This window comes from Populus nigra, chromosome 18 (assembly GCF_951802175.1).
Source record: "Populus nigra chromosome 18, ddPopNigr1.1, whole genome shotgun sequence".
NCBI classification, from domain to species: Eukaryota; Viridiplantae; Streptophyta; class Magnoliopsida; order Malpighiales; family Salicaceae; genus Populus; species Populus nigra.
Window position 1 is genome coordinate 11,448,476 of NC_084869.1, and position 19,975 is coordinate 11,468,450.

The 19,975-nt window shown below is 36.7% G+C and overlaps 2 protein-coding genes across 2 annotated transcripts; one reads left to right on the plus strand and one right to left on the minus strand.

Annotated features, from left to right (window-relative positions):
- The first annotated feature begins 1,779 nt into the window (after nucleotides 1-1,779).
- On the plus strand, nucleotides 1,780-6,660 carry LOC133678154 (uncharacterized). The gene is made up of 14 exons (XM_062100375.1): nucleotides 1,780-1,944; nucleotides 2,041-2,119; nucleotides 2,214-2,324; nucleotides 2,521-2,618; nucleotides 2,796-2,879; nucleotides 3,116-3,249; nucleotides 3,416-3,488; nucleotides 3,584-3,629; nucleotides 3,777-3,886; nucleotides 3,984-4,091; nucleotides 4,160-4,219; nucleotides 4,836-4,897; nucleotides 5,334-5,646; nucleotides 6,399-6,660. The coding sequence occupies exons 1-14, from the start codon at nucleotides 1,867-1,869 to the stop codon at nucleotides 6,588-6,590; spliced, it is 1,548 nt and encodes a 515-aa protein (XP_061956359.1). The 5' UTR covers nucleotides 1,780-1,866; the 3' UTR covers nucleotides 6,591-6,660.
- Nucleotides 6,661-15,008: 8,348 nt separating this feature from the next.
- On the minus strand, nucleotides 15,009-18,242 carry LOC133677886 (mitochondrial phosphate carrier protein 3, mitochondrial-like). Its single transcript, XM_062100021.1, has 6 exons — nucleotides 16,960-18,242; nucleotides 16,150-16,511; nucleotides 15,996-16,039; nucleotides 15,695-15,909; nucleotides 15,453-15,577; nucleotides 15,009-15,349 (listed from the first exon to the last, which is right to left on the minus strand). The coding sequence occupies exons 1-6, from the start codon at nucleotides 17,257-17,259 to the stop codon at nucleotides 15,301-15,303; spliced, it is 1,095 nt and encodes a 364-aa protein (XP_061956005.1). The 5' UTR covers nucleotides 17,260-18,242; the 3' UTR covers nucleotides 15,009-15,300.
- Between the last annotated feature and the right edge of the window lie 1,733 nt (nucleotides 18,243-19,975).

The window sequence follows — 19,975 nt, forward strand, 5'->3', positions numbered from 1 at the left end:
GATTTTGGTGAGGGAAAAACACGAAACCAAGGAGAGAAACGCATGAGTGCGAGGGTACTTACAATGGCAGCTTTGAAAAGGAAGGTTGAATTCAACATGATATCTTTCTTTTGGGTTCAAACATGACAATTACTTAATTCAGGCCGCAATGGCACGTAGTCAATAGTAAACTCTCTTACAGATAGGGCATGGAAAAAGGAAAATGGTCACCATCAATGTCCTGCAGACCATCGATCTGTTAAAGCGTTCACACAAGTGATTTTAATGTTTTCAGGTAGGGATTGTCGACGAAATTGCGTCCAGATGCAACCAAAACGCTACTGGAAAAACGATAAACGTTTCTTTCGTTGAAAAATTACTCTCAAATAACTGCAAAAAAAGGGACTTTGGTGCGCACTGCAGATAGCTACTGGGTTGAGCAAAATGTGGAGAAGAACAGCCATGTGCGTTTCCCTGAAAACAAACATAGCAAGCTTCAAACTGTTGAATTCAACGGTTCAAATATATATATATATATATATATATATATATATATATATATATATATATATATATATATATATATATATAAAGTCCTGTACATCAAAATTCATGCCTCAACTGAAAAAGCAAAGAATCTAGCTCCGTATTTCATAATAAATACATAAAAGTTCAAATTTTGATGGGGATTAAAGTTTAAGCCTTAGTGCAAGAGCAAAATCCAATGGAAATTAAAGGTAAGTACCAGGGAAAAAATTAATTTCAAATAGTTATAGGTGGCCGTGGCCCTTTCTGGCGGCGTCCCGGAGGAACCCCCCATGCATCTACCCCACTGGCACATGCTCAAGGTTAGGCCTGTTGCAGTCATGCGAGCACCCAGCTACCCAAGGCTCAAGGTATACTTCGTGTGCGAAAGCTAAATAATAAACTTTGGAAGGGCAACGAAGATCAAGATTCTTCCTTCCGACAAGTCGGGATGTTCACATAAAATTGGAAAGTTGGTCGCTTTTTGATGACTTGCAATAGAAGGTCACCTACGGACAAAGTCGGACAAGGCTTCTTCTTTTTCCACGAATGATGCAATGGATTTTGATTTTTTAAATTGGATTGGGCATGTGCCTCATAAACTTCTACGAAACAAGATTTTTTTTTCTTTATTGAGGTTCGAAAAATTACTTACGCGTGTATTACACGCACCAGCGTAGCATGTGAATAAAAGCGCCTCCTCGTAACGGCTCGTGCAACGCGTGTATTTCTCTACTTCCTTCTTTTCTTTTCTTCTTTGCCCGAACAATTGTCAACGCGTTTTTTTGTTTGTTTTCGGTGGAGCCTCTAGTCCAACCACTTGACTGGACAGTACCAATCCGATCTTGGCTGTTAGGCCTCTGGCCCAATAGCTTAACCAAACACTAGTGGGCTGTTAGGCCTTTGGGCCCATCACTTTTCAACGCTCATAATTTCCTGTTTCCACCCATTCACCCCCACAAGGTCAGTCAAGGGAAAGCCCCTGCATAAATTCCTCGGCTTTATTTTAAAAATAGCCATTTATTTTCCTATTTAATCTTCCAAATATTCATTCTTCAGTAAAATTTGATTTCCAAATTGCTGGGCCCATCTCGGACCTTATCTTCCATGCCTATTCTAAAGCACCATGATCATCCATGGCCTTCTCAGTCTTAAGCCATTGATTACATGGTTTTAATCTAACCTACAAAGCCCATGGGCCGATCCATCTCAAAACTCTGGCCATTTTACAAATGCCACGTGACATCAGATATTTCATGCGCTGGATTTCATTACCGCTCTCTAAAACACTTAAAAAAAAAACCATAAATCCCCATTTTCACTAAGGTTTAAGCACACCCTTCTCTATCTGTCAATCAATCCATGGCAATTTCAAGCTTAAGCTTTGCTTGTAGACCCGGTTTTCCTCTTAGGCCATCTCTTATTCACCGCATTCAAAAAGTAAGTGAATTTTACGTTTCTATTAATGTTTACAGTAACTAAGTGAATTTGGATATTTTCTTTCTAAATGTTTTTTTTTTCATTATTTTCTTGCAGGTTCGGTTCAGCTCAGTTGCAGCAATTGAAACCCTTGATGTTCAAGAGAATGTTATCAAAGGCAACAGTCGAAACTTGGGTACGTTTTGCTTTATTGGGCTGTTTTCAAGTTCTCTGGTTTTATGGTGAATTTTGGTTTTTTTTTTTTTCAATTTTGGAATCTTTTTTTTTAGGGGACTGTAAGGCGCCGGAGTGGAAGAAATTGAGTTCCAAGGAACTTGGACTCAGTAATTCATTGATTTCAATGCCTACAAAGAAGGTCCTTAATGGGCTTAAGAAAAATGGTATTGTACTTTTGGGTCATAACGAATTATTTTGTATCTGTGGATTTTCCTTGTTTTGTTGGCGATGAAAGGAAACATAAGTTGTTGGTGATACTTACGTTTATGTTAGGAAAGTTGTTGTTTGTTACTAATGGTCATGATGTTTGTTATAGTCTTTTGTTGTTAAAAGATTGAGTTTTTCTTTTGTTTATTTTAGGATATGAGGTTTATCTCGTGGGAGGTTGTGTCCGGGATCTTATTTTAAAGAGAATACCAAAGGATTTTGATATAATCACATCAGCTGAGCTTAAAGAGGTTAATTTATGCTTCGATGCTGTGCTAAGCTTGTATAATTGTTGGTTTCTTTGTCATTTTGTTTAACGCTTGTGATGCCTGAAACAGCTTTAGAATCTGTGTTTAAATGCAATGCCATTATAAAATGTTCTGTTGGAGCTATTTAACAAGCTTGGTGAAATTTAATCGTGTGTATAGGTAGTAAGGGCATTTTCACGGTGTGAAATAGTTGGCAAATGGTTTCCCATATGTCACGTGCATGTTGGGGATACTATTGTGGAGGTATGATGCTCTTTTTCTCTCTCACTCTCTGATCATTGCATCTGACAGATCATTGAATTTGGTTATTCTTCAATTAGTACACTTTGTGCTGCCTGTTGACGACTATTGCATCATGCCACTTCCAATTTTATTCCTCTTTGCACATAATTGCTATAGCATTTGTTTCTTGGATTTAGGACTAAATTGTCTTCCTTTTTTGTTTTCATTTTTGTATTTCTAACTCTCTTTAATAACAGGTTTCGAGTTTTAGCACCACAGGACGGAAGTTCAAGGTGGATTTGAGAAATGACATCATTTGTCCCATTGATTGTGATGAGAAGGATTATGTTCGTTGGAAGAATTGTTTGCAGAGGGACTTCACTATAAATGGGTTAGTAGTTGAAGATACAAATTACCATTTTCTAGTTAGTGAATATTGGATCTCTATCTTGCAACTCTCCTCATTCTTCAAATGTTTTGACGTGTATGTTTTCCTTCTTTTTTATATATTTTGTTCTGGGACAATTGTTTTAACATGCATTTGTCTTTGCATGCAGGTTGATGTTTGATCCATATAAAAGAATAGTGTACGATTATATGGGAGGTCTGGAAGATATTAAAAAGGCTAAAGTGTGAATGTATTTCTTAACTTCGTTTTTTTTTTCCTATCATTTTTTAATAAGTCACAATGTATATTGTCCTCACATCAGCTTCTGTGGGCATAGGTGCGAACAGTGATCCCAGCTGGTATTTCTTTTCAAGAGGACTGTGGTGAGCCTTTGTCTCCAATTCAACTTCACCATCTATTACCAGTGAAGCGTGTGCATTTCTAGTTCATTAACAAGTACCATATGCATAGTCAACACTTTTCTTCTCATGTTCATGATCAGGTTGTATGTGACTCCTTTCTATTTGCAGCTCGCATTCTGCGTGCAGTAAGAATTGCTGCTCGATTAGGATTCCGTTTTACAAGGGAAACAGCTCACTTTGTCAAAAATCTTTCTCACTCGTTATTAAGACTTGACAAGGTGATCAGCTCTTCCTTGCTTCTTTATAGTTTCTGATACATTTAATTTTATACATGGGTGTTTAAACTGACCTAACTCTAGTATCAAAATGTTCTAGCCAAGAATCATGATGGAGATGAACTATATGCTAGCATATGGTTCTGCTGAAGCTTCTTTGAGGATATTATGGAAATTTGGACTTCTTGAACTACTTCTGCCCATCCAGGTTTGTATTTGATGTTTAATTTCTGTGTGACACATCTGTTGCTGGGCTAATATAGATTCGTCTTGCAGGCAGCATATTTTGTTCGTGATGGTTTTAAGAGACGGGATAAGAGATCTAACATGCTTCTGGTAATCTTATTATTTTGGTTACTCATTTTGTGACTTTCATCTTCTGGTTTGACTGTAATTGAGGTTCAATTATAGATCAGGTTATAAGTTCCGGCAAAGCTTGTCTACCATCTAGTCTTGATTTTGGTTGGGTCTCTAAAAACAGTGTTTCTTAGAAATTGGGTTTTGTTTCCTGCTTTTCATAGTTACTGATTTTCTAAACTAATAATCCAACAAGGCTATACCCTTGCAGCCTTGCCCATTGCCAGTTTTGTCAAGAAGACTCTTCCGAGTACACTAATGGTTTAGGGGCTTTAGGTACAGTGTTATTGGATTTCTGAAGTTGCTTGCTTATTTTATACAGTTATACTTGCTACCAATAATAGCTATGTCGTCTGGAATATGAATGTGTGGTTCTCATTAGATATTGATCTTTAAGAAGAGTATTTTCAAGCATAGTGAGGGTATATGAGGCCCAAAAAGTTTAATCACTCTTGAATTATGTCGGTATTCTGGTATTTGTTTCCCAGTGTATTTTAACTGATTTGGAACTAAGCTTATTTGAGTTTTTATATATTTCAAAAGCACGGGTGGTTGACTTCTTAAAGGATTGAAGAGTTTGTTATTTCATCTGCAGTGTCTGTTTTCTAACTTGGATAAACTCCTTGCACCTGATAGGCCATGCCACAGCAGCCTATGGTAATATTTTTCTTGATCTAAATTTTGCTTTTCCCTTTTCAGATATGCTATAATAAACCAGCACATCATGATCAAAACTTTTCAAGTTTGTTTGTCAACTATGCAATTTATCACCTCTCACTACATGGTGCATTGCCTGTGAATATATATGAAGCTGTTTATTTGATTGAATTAAAATTTGTAAAAACATTATCCATCAATGAAGGTAATTCAAAGTTACATCCTCTGCAGTCACATGCTTTTGAAAATATATTTAATGCATGCCAGGGGTTTTCTTTTTTGATATGTTGTTTCATTTTAACTCTGGTATTTCCAATGTCCTGATTGATTCAAGATCATATTGAAGCAAGCGCTATCTCAAGTAAATCAACATTTAGTACTGGCTGCACATAAGTTACCAAGAAGTCAAGACTCATCACATCATTTTTTTTTCTAGGGTTGGAATCTTAGCATTCCATAAAGCATTAGCTGACCAACCAAGGGATCCTATGGTAGTGGCAGCATTTTGTCTAGCTGTTCACAATGGTGGGGATATTTTAGGAGGAGTAAACATGGCAAGGAAGATCACCAAGCCACATGACATCAGCTTTCATGAGTTAACTAAACCTCAGGATCTGGACTCTGAGATGCTGATTGATGAGGTTGTGGATTTCGCTGCATCTGTTAAACAAGTTTTAAATTGGATGACCGATGAGTATTATGTTTCACTGGCAATGGCAGAGTACCCTCAAGCACCGTATTCAGATTTGGTGAGCACTTCCTTTTCCTTTTCCTTTTCCCTTTTCCTAGTGAGGCTATGTTTGACTTTGACATAGTCATCCTATTACGAAAAACAGTAAGGATCCTGATAATGCATAAGAAATAGTATTATGAGGGATATGCTTTTGAAGGGGCCATTGCTTTTTTGCAATGGTAAAAATTGCACGGGCTTGCAACCAGCAAAATGGAGGTTCAAGTCTAGAGAACAGCAACTTATCCCAAAATTCTAATATATAGAACTGTCTTGAAATCATCTCTGAGATTTAGTTCCATACTTTAGCTCCATGACTAGATAGAGTGGCCTTTCAGAAGAAATTATGTCTGCTTAACTTTGCACTCCACCTTATAAATATAGTTTCATTTTTGAATTCTAGATATAACAATTTTCTCAACTTGTGACATATTTCATTTTTATTGATATAGTTTCATTTTAAGTGCTTCAAATAATACTGGTAGTGGGAAATATCTCTGGTATCAGCTCTTTTCACCAGAAGTAAAACTACTGATGATAAAAACAGGACCTCTCCACTATTCATAAAAGGTAGGATCAGTGCCTACAGATTTATGCAATCTATTAGCAGATTAGGGTGGATATTATTTCCACATGTAGGTTTAAGAATGGAGATAACTATTGTTTGGAGAGCATCTTGCTTTCTCAATGTTTGTTTTTTCTTCAATGCTTTCGGTATTTATATTTATATATATCATTCGGAATATGCCTCACATGATCTACAATGTGCAGGTATTCTTTCCGTTGGCAGTGTATTTAAGAGTGTGCCGGATTTTTGAGTGCTCAAGAGATGGCCCGGAAAAAGGTTTTCTGCCAAAGCAAGGTAGAAAGATCGATTACGAGATGTTGGGTTTGGGAGGCCTGCAGGAAGTTCGGCATACTTTTGCGAGGGTTGTTTTTGATACTGTGTACCCGGTTAATTAAAACACTATGAATATTATCATATTTTGCTCTTCTCACGGAAAAAAATCATTGAACTAGCTATTGATTTTAATGGTTTTCATAAGATTTATCGGTTATTATCAAATTAATCAACGACCGGAGGTGATAAAAAAAGCCGACCAATTAATTAAACCGTGAAATTAATAAAAAATTAATTGAAAAGATTGAATAAAAAAAATTAATAAAAAAAATCTAAAAAAATTTCAATTCTATTCGGTTTAGATTTAGATTTTGATTTTGATTTTAAAAGTATAAAACTGATTGGACTGAATTGCACCAAATTGGTTTAGCCATAATTAAACCTTACTATAAAAGGTAATCTTTCTCTCCTTGAAACCTTAACTTCCAAATCAAGCTGTCCCCTCTCTTGCTCTCTCCATCTCCCTGCCCTTTCCTCTCTCTCCACCGAAACATCTCCACCAGAAATCTGGCCAAACCACCTTAAATGCCTAGAGATAATAGACATTGCCAATGTCTAATGTTCTTACCGTGATCTTCCTGCTCTTGCTCAGGATTCAACTGTTAAGGAATATTGTCTATGCAAGTTTCTTTAATATGTAAAACAATCATTTTCCCTCGTATTCCTTTCTAACAGTTCGCGTTAATAGAACTCCTGCTTCAATGTTTCATATTTCTTTTGTTTTTTGAAAATTTGTTGGACCAATTTCCCAAAGATTATTTGACTAACAAACCATGTTTGTTTTGAAGTCTGTAAAAGTCAACTTATAACATATGCTACTGAAAATTTCAGGCATATGTTCTCTGATCTTATCTCAATTTGTTGGTTTTAACCCTCTTATAAACCTCGCAACCCGTTTTGATTCTGTTAAATAATATTTATGTAATCTTATTTATTAAGGGTAGAATAGTACTTTCAGTTTGACCTATATATACTTTATTTGTATTTAGATTAACGCTAAGCATTCATAATACACTGATTATTCAGAATTCTAGCCTCCTTTCTCTATTTGATCTTAATTAATTTAACAGATTCTTCATCTCTTGAAGCTTATTATGTTCTGATAGTTTTTGAAATTCAAATGAGAAAGGAATCTCTCATGCAAAAACTACTTGATGTGTATCCATAATGTAATAGGTTGTATTTCTTATTTTAACTGTCTTTTTATCTAGCATCTCCCATAGAAAGAAGTTTCACCCTTTAAGTTATATGCAACCAGTTTTACTATCTTCTCTTCTGAGAAACCTAAGTACTTGTTAACCTTGTCATATTCAGTGATCCAATTATGGAATTCTTTTATATCCAAATCCCCATTGAATGCTGGGATTTCTATCTAAATGTAAAACTTATGTGTATTGCAGCTGTCTGTCTTGAAATGCTAAGATCCTGCAACCTCCATCAAACTCATCTCCACCACCAACCTCCACATAGGCAAATAATTGCCTAGATAGATCTTTAAGAATAGGTATGCCGTTAAGCCTGCCTAGAAGAAACTCTCTACGAAGTTCTTTCCTCTTCACGGTCCCTTTTTACGTCTGCCATTAACCAAACTAGATCTGTTATGGCTTGTTCCAAATAACCCATTCTATGTTCCTAAGCTTGTTCCAAACGATTCATTCTTTGTTCCTGAGCTAGCGTAAAATAATATATTTTCTGCTCTTAAGCTCACACAATGCCCTGGAGTACCTCCAATTTTGCATCATAGATTAGGTTACTACCATCGCCCTGGAGTACCTCCAATTTTGCATCATGGATTAGGTTACTGCCATCTTCATTTATCAAAGAGATTAGCCTATTTGGATATCAATTGACGAGGTATATAGCGTTGCCAAAACTCTCCATTATTTTATAAAATATGAATAATGGTCTAAATATCTATTATTAAAACTTAACTAATATAATCTATGTAATATTAGATTCCTAACTAGTAAAATATTAATCAAATTGAAAATTCTAAGCTAGAAAACAAATAATTAAAATTTAAAATTAACTAGAAAAATAATTAAAATAGAAAAATAATAATTTCAGAATTCACGTCGGATGCTTCCAGTTTTCTTCATAAACTTCTTTTCAGACTTGGCCTTGTCTATATAGTTTATAAATGTAGTTGCAACACGTTTCACATCAACCTTTTTTGATGTTGTTGTGCAATCTTTTATAGTAGTGTTAAGAACCATCCTGGTTAGCTTTTCAATCTAATCAAGTCAACGACTCGAGTCTTTGATTTTTTTCTATTTTTAAAAAAATAATGGTGTCATCCTAACATTTATTTTTTTGTATTAAAAAATATTCAACCCAATCCATCACCCATCTAGTTCAACCCGAACCTGGACCGTGCAATCCTACACTAAGTGACGCAAGTTCAAGAACTGTAAAGGCCACAACTTGACATGAAGATATATTGGAAAATGTCTCAATTACTCGACCTGCTTCCTACTTTGTACGAGTCTTATTCCACATGCAAGTATTTGTTAGTTAGTGGAGACAAACAATGTCCCACCATATGCAAGTGGGAATACCTAATCTCCCACTTGGCACATGGTGGAGGACACAAACGGTGGGCATAAATCAAGGCATGATTTATGCCCCTTCACTCCCATCTTGTATACATATAAGCTCAGTGAAGAGCTGCGAGTGAGAGTGTGAAAAACACAGAGAGAACAGAAGAGAAGTGAGAGCAGCAGAGAGAGCTTGAGTGAGTAGAGTTGAGTTGAGAAGAGTTTTCTCCTCCTCCTTTGTTTGTATTGTTTCTTTGAAGTGATTAATACAAACCAGTAGCTCCGTGGAGTAGGCACGTTGCCGAACCACGTAAATTAATGTGTGTTTGAGTTCTGGATTTTCCCAACAACTGGTATTAGAGCTTGTTCTTGAAAAAAAGGGTGTTTGATCCAAACTCAAAAATCAAAGTTCTCAAAACGTGTTTTTGACAATACCATCGCGTAGAGGAAGAAGAGACGAATTCACTGGTGAAAACCCGGCGAAGAACCGACGTCCTGCATGCCCGCACGCGCCCACACGCGCCGATGACAGCACTGCCCACGCGCGACCACTCGCGCCACGCTCTCCACGCGTCGTCTTCACCCGATTGTCTGCAACTGAACCGGGTTGACCCGCCACGCCAGCAGCCAGTCAGCATCCACGCCAGCAATCCTGCACAGTCATCCGCCACGTCATCAGACCAGTCAGCAGACACGTCATCATCTGCCACGTCAGCCGAAATTACGCGTGTATTTTCCACGTCAGTAAAAGTGGGTCCCGGTTGGCCTACGTGGATGCCACGTCATTTGGACACGTCAGCAAAAGTGAGTTTTGATCCAGTGCTTCGCAGACACTATTCTGGCCTGACACGCGGCTTCATCTGCACCGTCCGTTGATCCAAAACTTTGATTGTTAAAATCTGAGCCATCCGAAGTCTGATTGGGGTGATCTCAATGTCGTTTCCAATAGTTTTGGTCGTTCCGGACACATCTGTAAGGTCAGATTTGACAAATTCAAATCAGAGAAACAGTAAAAATGGCAGATGAAATAAAGGCTGCAGGAATTGAAAAATTTGATGGATCAGATTTTGGATATTGAAAAATGCAAATTGAAGACTATTTATATGGGAAGAAACTTCATCTTCCTCTGTTGGGGAGCAAACCAGAAAATATGCCAGAAGAAGATTGGTTGCTTCTTGATAGACAAGTTTTGGGTATTATCCGGTTATCTTTATCAAGAAGAGTTGCTCACAATGTTACAAAAGAAAGATCCACTGCAAGACTGATGGAAGCCCTGTCTGGGATGTATGAGAAGCCCTCAGCAAATAACAAAGTGCACCTGATGAAGAAGTTGTTCAACTTGAAGATGACAGAAAGCACCTCTGTTAAACAGCATCTCAACAACTTCAATACTATCACAAATCAATTGTCATATGTAGAGATTGAGTTTGATGATGAGATCCGTGCACTCATTTTACTAGCTTCACTTCCAAGCAGTTGGGAAGGTATGAGGACAGCCATGAGCAACTCAGCTGGAAAATCCAAACTGAAATATGATGATATCCGAGACTTGATTTTAGCTGAAGAAGTGCGAAGGAAAGACTCAGGTGAAAGTTCAAGTTCAGGATCAGCTCTCAACATTAACACTCGAGGGAGGAGACAGGATAGAGGTTTATCCAAAGGCAGATCCAAATCAAGATACAGAAGTAAAAGCAAGTTCGGACCCAGAAAGCAGGTTGAATGTTGGAATTGTGGCAAACCTGGTCATTTCATGAGGAATTGTACAAAACTGAAAAAACCTGAAGCTGACTCTGCAAACGCTACCACAGATGAGGTGCAAGACGCTTTGATTCTTGCTGTACAAAGTCCAATTGATGATTGGATTCTTGATTCTGGTGCTTCATTCCACTGTACACCACACCATGAGATGATGCAAAACTATGTTGCTGGAGAACACGGTGTAGTCTATCTGGCCGATGGACAACCAATGAAGATTGTGGGTATAGGAGAAGTGCAGATCAAGACAATGAATGGATCTACATGGAACTTGCAAAATGTAAGGCATGTTCCTGGACTAAAGAAGAAGCTAATCTCAGTCGGACAACTTGATGAGAGTGGTCATTCAATCCTTTTTTCTGGAGGTATGTGGAAGGTATCAAAGGGAGCAATGGTTTTGGCTCGTGGAAAGAAAACTGGCACCCTGTATATGACCACAAGATTTGCAGACATTATTGCCTCTACTGAAGCAAAAGATCAAGCACAGCTATGGCACTGTAGACTCGGCCATATGAGTCAAAAGGGGATGAAGATACTTCAGTCGAAGGGAAAACTGCCAGAGCTTAAAAATGTTGATCTAGACATTTGTGAAAGCTGTGTTCTTGGAAAACAGAAGAAGCTTAGTTTCTTAAAGGTTGGCAGGGCCTTAAGACCAATAAAGCTAGAACTAGTGCACACAGATTTATGGGGACCGTCTCCAGTGGCATCTCTTGGAGGTTCTCGGTATTACGTAACTTTCATTGATGATTTCAGCAGAAAGGTATGGGTCTACTTTCTGAAAAATAAATCTGATGTGTTCGAAACATTCAAGAAGTGGAAGGCTATGGTTGAGAATGAATCAGGTTTAAAGTTGAAATGCTTAAGATCTGATAATGGAGGAGAATACATTGATAGAGGTTTCAAGGAGTATTGCGTTGTTAATGGTATCAGAATGGAAAAGACCATTCCAGGCACACCACAACAGAATGGCATTGCTGAAAGAATGAACCGGACCATCAATGAACGAGCTAGAAGCATGAGGTTGCATTCAGGGCTACCTCAAACATTCTGGGCTGACGCAGTTCATACTGCAGTTTACTTGATCAACCGTGGACCATCAGTTCCTTTGGAGTTCAGATTGCCCGAGGAAGTATGGAGAGGAAAAGAGGTACAACTCTCTCATTTAAAGGTCTTTGGGTGTGTTTCCTATGTGCATATAGATTCTGATGCTCGCAACAAGCTAGATGCCAAATCCAAGAAATGTTTCTTCATTGGCTATGGAGATGAAGAATTTGGATTTCGGTTCTGGGATGATCAGAACAGAAAGATTATCATAAGCAGGAACGTGATCTTCAATGAGAAAGTTTTGTACAAAGACAGATCAAGTGCAGAAACAGATATGACTGATTCAGATACAAGTCCACAAAAATCTGAATTCATCAGATTAGAAGGGCTTCCCGATGTTACCGAGCAGAACAAAACTCAAGAGTCTTTACAAGAAGATTCAAGCACATCTGTACCCACCACTACACAAGACGATGCAGAGCCAAGTGAACCAATTGTTTATGTTCGCAGGTCTTTAAGGACTGTAAAGCCCCCACAACGGTTCACACTTCTACTGAATTATATTTTGCTGACAGATGATGGTGAGCCGCTAAGTTATGAAGAATCCTTACAAGATGGAAACTCAAGCAAGTGGGAGTTAGCCATGAAGGATGAGATGAGTTCGTTGCTGAAGAACAAGACGTGGGAGCTGACCACACTACCTGAAGGAAAGAAGGCTTTGCAAAATAAATGGGTCTACAGAGTAAAGACTGAGCATGAAGGAAGCAAACGGTTCAAGGCAAGACTTGTTGTAAAAGGGTTTCAACAAAAGAAAGGGATTGACTACTCTGAGATATTTTCTCCAGTTGTGAAGCTCACAACAATCAGAGTTGTTCTGGGGATAGTAGCAGCAGAGAATTTACATCTTGAACAATTAGATGTAAAAACAGCTTTTCTTCATGGAGAATTGGAGGAAGACATTTACATGCAACAACCAGAGGGGTTTGAAATACCAGGAAAGGAGAACCAAGTCTGCAAGCTAAAGAAAAGCCTATACGGTTTGAAGCAAGCTCCAAGACAGTGGTACAAGAAGTTTGACAACTTCATGTGTAGTTCGGGATACACAAGATGCCAGGCTGATCACTGTTGCTATGTCAAACATTTTGACAACTCCTACATCATTCTACTATTTTATGTGGATGATATGTTGATTGCAGGATCCAACATTGAGGAGATTGACGAGCTGAAACAACAATTGTCAAAACAGTTTGAAATGAAGGATCTGGGAGCTGCTAAACAAATACTTGGCATGAGAATCATCAGAGATCAAGACAAAGGCATACTAAAGCTTTCACAAACAGAGTATGTCAAGAAAGTTCTCAGCAGGTTTAGTATGGATAATGCTAAACCAGTAAGTACACCTCTGGGGAATCATTTCAAGCTTAGCAAAGACCAGTCACCAAAAACTGAGCTAGAATATGGATACATGGATAAGATTCCATACGCCTCAGCAATCGGCTCTTTGATGTATGCTATGGTCTGTACCAGACCCGACATTGCCCATGCAGTGGGAGTTGTAAGCCGATATATAAGCAATCCTGGAAAGCAGCATTGGGAGGCGGTGAAATGGATCATGAGATACTTAAAAGGTTCATCGGAGACATGTCTCACCTTCACAGCTGGTGGTTTGAAACTTGAAGGTTTTGTAGACGCTGATCTAGCAGGAGATGTTGATAGCAGAAAGAGCACTACAGGATATGTATATACTCTAGGAGGTACTGCTGTTTCCTGGAGTTCTACCTTGCAAAAGATCGTCGCTCTTTCAACAACAGAAGCTGAATATGTTGCAGTCTCAAAATCTGCAAAAGAGATCGTATGGTTGCAGAGTTTTCTGAAAGAATTGGGCAAGATGAATGGAAATGGTACTTTGTATAGCGACAGTCAGAGTGCAATCTTCCTTGCCAAGAATCCAGCATTTCACTCTAGGACTAAGCATATTCAGATCAAATATCACTTCATCCGACAATTGCTAGACGATGAGCAACTGATGCTAGAAAAGGTCTGTGGAAGCAAGAATCCAGCTGACATATTAACCAAAGGAGTTACACTCGATAAACTGAAGTTGTGTAAAACTTCAGTTGGTCTTCAAGGATAAAAGATGATTTCATTGTTTGTCTCCAAGTGGGAGATTGTTAGTTAGTGGAGACAAACAATGTCCCACCATATGCAAGTGGGAATACCTAATCTCCCACTTGGCACATGGTGGAGGACACAAACGGTGGGCATAAATCAAGGCATGATTTATGCCCCTTCACTCCCATCTTGTATACATATAAGCTCAGTGAAGAGCTGCGAGTGAGAGTGTGAAAAACACAGAGAGAACAGAAGAGAAGTGAGAGCAGCAGAGAGAGCTTGAGTGAGTAGAGTTGAGTTGAGAAGAGTTTTCTCCTCCTCCTTTGTTTGTATTGTTTCTTTGAAGTGATTAATACAAACCAGTAGCTCCGTGGAGTAGGCACGTTGCCGAACCACGTAAATTAATGTGTGTTTGAGTTCTGGATTTTCCCAACAGTATTTTCCTTGATTTGTTTTCTGGGTCGTGTATATACACACTGAATTACAGATTTTTATTATTATTATTTTCATATTCTTTGTATCATAGCTCTTGCTAGCTCCCTTTAAGCTGGGAAAATTGAAGATTTTTTGATAATAACGAAATTGAAATACATCACATCTTACAGATTGGCTCAACTTTGGTATCAAAAGCCAAGGCTTCTTTCTAACCGGTTTGCTATAGTGCTTCTTCGTAGAATTCACTACTAACTGGTAATATATCTTGTTATAAACTTGATTTGCTTGAGACAAGACTGCTTTCAAGCAACCAACTTACATGCTGTTAGGCTGCCAGCAAGCCAGGATTCAACGAAGTTGCTGAACCTCAAATAACTTAACAAGAATGGTATGGTTCCAATCAGGTAGTATGACCTCGTGTTGTTTTAAAGCGAAGTTATGTAAGTGAATCAAGAAAGTAGTATCGCGTACTCAAGCAGACAAGATTGCTTTGATCATTTTGTCATCACACAGATGCCAGTTTCTGCAGATGATATAAAAGCTTTGTGAATCATGATCGTCTGGACATATATGGACAGAAATATGAACTCGGTAATCAAACCATGGAAGCTGGTATGTTACTTTCACATCATAATACTCTCCTCTTTGTGGGAACTGAGATCCAACGTTGCTTGTTAGACTGTACTAATTAACATGAACATATCAGAATAGAAGATGAAATGAAAATCATCCTCTTAAGAATCAATCAACGATGATAGAACAACGAAATACAAATCATGTTTTAAAAGAATACTGCCAATGAGCATGGTATCAGCTACCAACTATTATTTGTCTATCAAAAAGAAACCCTTAGGAGGGTGATATACTTGTTCACCGGTAAGCTCGAAATTTAAGGCTTTGCAACAGCTGGAGCAGGAGCAGCACCCCCAGTAGTTGGTCTATGAAAAGAACAAGAAAGTTGTTGAAATGCAATCTTCAAGGACTCAGGAAGGAAGATAACAAAGCATAAGACGATACAAAGCTAAAGGAAAAGAAACTTACAGGCCAACAAACACTTTAAATGCATCATAGATACCCCATTGCGCTCCTGTAAGTGTTCCTATCATGACAATTCGGAGAGGAAGGCCGCGGGTAAAGAGACCCCATAAACCTAGCTGCCTGACAGCCTGCGATAGAAGAAACCATGACAAAACATTGCAGGTGAACAAATGCTGACAAAATGTGGGAACAAAAACACTTGTGCATTAATTAAAAACAACTAGGGGACACTAAAATTCACTTACATCACCAGCAGTCGCCCCCCTGGCACTGTTGAGGAAAGACACCAGGTTGTCAGCAGGGTGTGAGACAATAGCACAGAGTATACCAGCAAGGTATCCACCAGCAAAGCTGACTCCAAGCTGCAAATTTTTGCTGCACTGGTCTTTTGGTGTTGGGATGACATTCTTGTATAGTTGCTCCACAATAGTCTCAAAGGACGCAAATTTCATCATTGTATCTGCAAGAAATATACCAATTCTGATCATCAGCTACATTCTTAACTTTAAACAAACAGATCCTTTTACTGAACATGTTTCGGCTTACATGGAATCTGACGTCCCCAAAGAGGAACAAGCCCTTTGTATAACCTGAGAGTATTGAACATTCATTCATCAAATAGACATTCGGTAATTTATATCATGCCCTAAAAATTACCAAATAATCACAAAACGAAAGATTTTTTGTGCCAGTGTCATACCCAGAATAACCTTCAGATCTGAGAAACTTTGGCATGCCATCTGCCAAGCCCCTAGCAAAACCAGGCTGAGTTTGGACACGAACTTTCACTGCCTCCATAGGGCAGAGAGCAACATCAGCAATTACTTCAGCAGATGCTGAACCAGCAAGATAAATCAAGGTCTTGTACTTGGCTGCATATTCAGGGCCAGCCATATCTGAGTAGTACTTCTTAAAGAACTCATAGAATCCAAATTTGCAAGCACCCTGCGCACTATAACCAAGCAAGGTAGGAACCCATCCTCTAAAGAAACCTCTAACTCCCTGCTCCTTGAGCAATACTCCAAATCCTGAAGTAATGCTCTTGTACTTTGATGGGTCAATCTGAAATATCAATTACAGTAAAATTTCTGCAGCTGACCTATAAAATTGTGGCTAGTGGGGTATTCATTTTCAAGTCCACATCTAATAGTAATTTTGCTCCAAAGATGGAGATCAAACTTCTCAAAAAAAAATTATAAAACTCTCAAATTAACAACCAACCATAAGAAACGCAAGAAATTACTTCTCTTTAAAGAGAGAGAGAGAGAGAGAAACAGGACAAAACCCTTAAAAAATCACAAATTAATCAAAAGCTTTTACATCCTAGAAACAAAGAATAAAAAAAAGCCAAGAATTGTTTTGCTTCATAAATGAAAATCAGTTAAAAGGCAATTTGCCAAAGTTTAGGTACTACTTTCAATTCATTAATATTTTTACAACATCCTAGTTAATAGGATCATAAAAAGTGTAAGATCATAGACAAAGAAGTTAAAAAATCTTAATGTTATACCTGCATATTGCACTTGACAAGATCAAGAGGAGTGACAGTCATGTGAGTGAGTCCACAGCTAAAAATCCCACCAGCAGTACAAGCCAAATAATAAGCTGGTGAGAACATCTCTATCTTCTCCGAAGGTGCTGGTATAACAAAGTTCTTTGACAGCACTCCATGATCACCACTGTTGGATGATCGTGAAAGCTTAGACTGTTGCAGGAGCTGCGGCACTCCTCCATTATAACTGGAGCCAACGGAAGAAGAGTAAAGAAAGCTTGGGATCAAAGATTGACAAGAATTGTTGTTCTTGGCCATTTGAAACAATTCTTTTCGTTGAATTGTTGTTTTTTTCTCTTTGTTGGTTTTGTATCTCTGTCTCTCTATGGATTTGAGGAGAAAATGGAGCTAGTGTTGGTCCTGTTTAAAGGAGGGAAATAAGGAAAAAATGTGGCTGGAGAGAAACGAAGTGTTTGGAGCGCCAGAAAGTTTTTCAAAGGGCTGCCCTTCCTTTGCGCGGTAATTTAATTATAGGCTGTCTGGCTCTGTTTATTCTAGTTAAGCTACGCCGCGGGCTGTCACAATTTTTTCCCAACATTTAAAAAAAAAAAAAAACACCCACAATATTGAGATGATCCAGGTATTTCTAAAAAAGAAAAAAAATATTCAAGATTTGGATTAAAATGCAACGATATTAAATAAAGTGACAAAAAAAATTAATAATATAAAAAAAAAATTGATCCGATCTCATCTAAATTAACATATCAAATCTATAAATAAAAATATGATAACACCATAAAAAATATTAAAAAAAAATTGAAAGTCATATCTAGCAAATTAAATTGTTGAAATTTATGAGGGAAAAAAACCGACCTAAACCCATCCGAGTCATCAAGTAAAATTTGCAACCTAATCATGATACAAGGATAATAAAATTATGAAATATTAATTACCAAACAACCCAATTCAAAACTGGAGAAAAAAATAAAAAAAAACATAAAAAAAAAAGATTTGAGTCAACTCAAGTTAATCCGCTAACATTACGATCACGAGCATTAAATTGAGATAACCCCGTAGAAAAGAAAGTGAAGGAAAAAAAACAAAGATAAATTCTTAATAAATCAAATTTGATATAAGAATTAAATGAAATCAAACAATAAGGGGCACAATTGAAGAAAAAAATCAATTTAAAAAACAAAACAAATATCAATAAAAAAGAATAAAGATCAAATTAGATGTAAAAACAAATGTCACAAAAACTTTATATTTTGGCAAGGAGAAGAGAGAGAAAATAGAATAGATGAGAAATAAGTCTATCGAAACCCAAACGCTACTCTGTCGTGCACACATGCCTAACTACTAGAAAGATTACGACGATGCCTCATGAACCGCCAAAAGGGTACGAGAGTTACCCAAAACCACACGCCAACTATTTTTATTTAAAAAATTCTTTATAATTTTAAAATATTATATTTTCTCAGTTAAACTTAAAACATATATTGAAAATAAAAAAAATTGTCCTTGAACACCACTTGAAAACTTTTACTTTAAAAGGCAAGTTAATTATTTTAATGTGATTATAAAATATTAAAAAAATCAAATTATTCATGATTAATTTGATAATGATTATATTAGCCTAGTAGCTACCTTAATAGCTAGCTATTGAGTTTTTTTAAAAGGTAAAATAATAATTATATTATTATGGTGAGTAATGATTTCTGTCTAGGGAATTCACCTTGCCTTTCAATTGTTTTTTTTAATTGAATAGTATGGTCAAATTTTCTGTATTTCACGATATTTATATGTGAAACAAGGAGGAACAATGTGCAATAGTTTTTTTTAAAAAAATACTTTTCACTCAAATTCAAAAAAAAATATTATATTTTTCACGTCTATGTATATTGAAAATAAACTTATATCTTAAATATAGATATCATCTCTTCAAAAAATCAATAAATAAACTTATATCTTAATAATATTTATCTGTCAGCAATTTTTTTAAATAGTAATATAAAAGTTACCTTCAAATTAAGTTAATTTTATTTTTACCATCTTAGCTGAGATTTTAAAGTCAAAAGGTGTATTTGATAACTTGAATTGTGATTAAATAAATAATATTAACATTGGAAATCCAAATAATATATAATGCATTAAACACCGACTGTCTTCACTAAACCCTTACCTCCTAATAATAATTTGCAAGCTAAGCTCAGCAAAGACGTAAAGTTTGGTACATTCCATGCGAGAAGACTTTTCAGGGAAACCCCAAGCTTCCCTCTCTTCCGGCAAGCAAATTAAGACCAGTAAAAAGAATTTGAAATTGAAAGATTTACTTTTCTTGTAATTTTATATTCGAGTTATGTGATTGTTAATATAATAGTTACTGAAAATTTATATAGTCGTTAATTTTAAAACCTGCAGAATTAATCGAGATACATGAAAGCTGACCCGAATACTTATATTAATAATAATAAATAAATAAAAGAGCCTGAGGCTGGCCCTTTCCTTTTTGTTTTTGGTTTTTTCTTTTCTTCTTGTTTGGTGTCTTCGATGTTGGCTCATTTCATTGCACCCTTTTAAGAAAGAAAAATCTTTTCATCAATGGTAAGTCATCTCTATAAAGGCTAAAAATCATTTTACAATTACCTAAAACTAACAAATATATTATTGATACAATTAAAAACATTTATTAATTTAACATAAATTAATAACATGTGATTGCTGCATAAATGGGAATATTAGCATTTGTTTTATAGAAGTTCTTGAATGGCACAATAAAAATAGAGTTATTTTCATGCATGATTCAAGGTTTAAACTACCTTGACTGAATCCGCTCTTGAAAGAAAAAAAAAATAGTGACATTAAAATCAATATTTTTTTTATGATCGGCAAGAGTTTGCTCTCTCCCCTTCCTTGGTGGCGCCTCTCTCTTATCCGTTAAGGACTAAAGTATAAAATTAATGAAATTATATGATTGAAACATAAATTGTTAAATAATTATAGGGATCAAAGTGCAAAAAAAATTCCATTAACA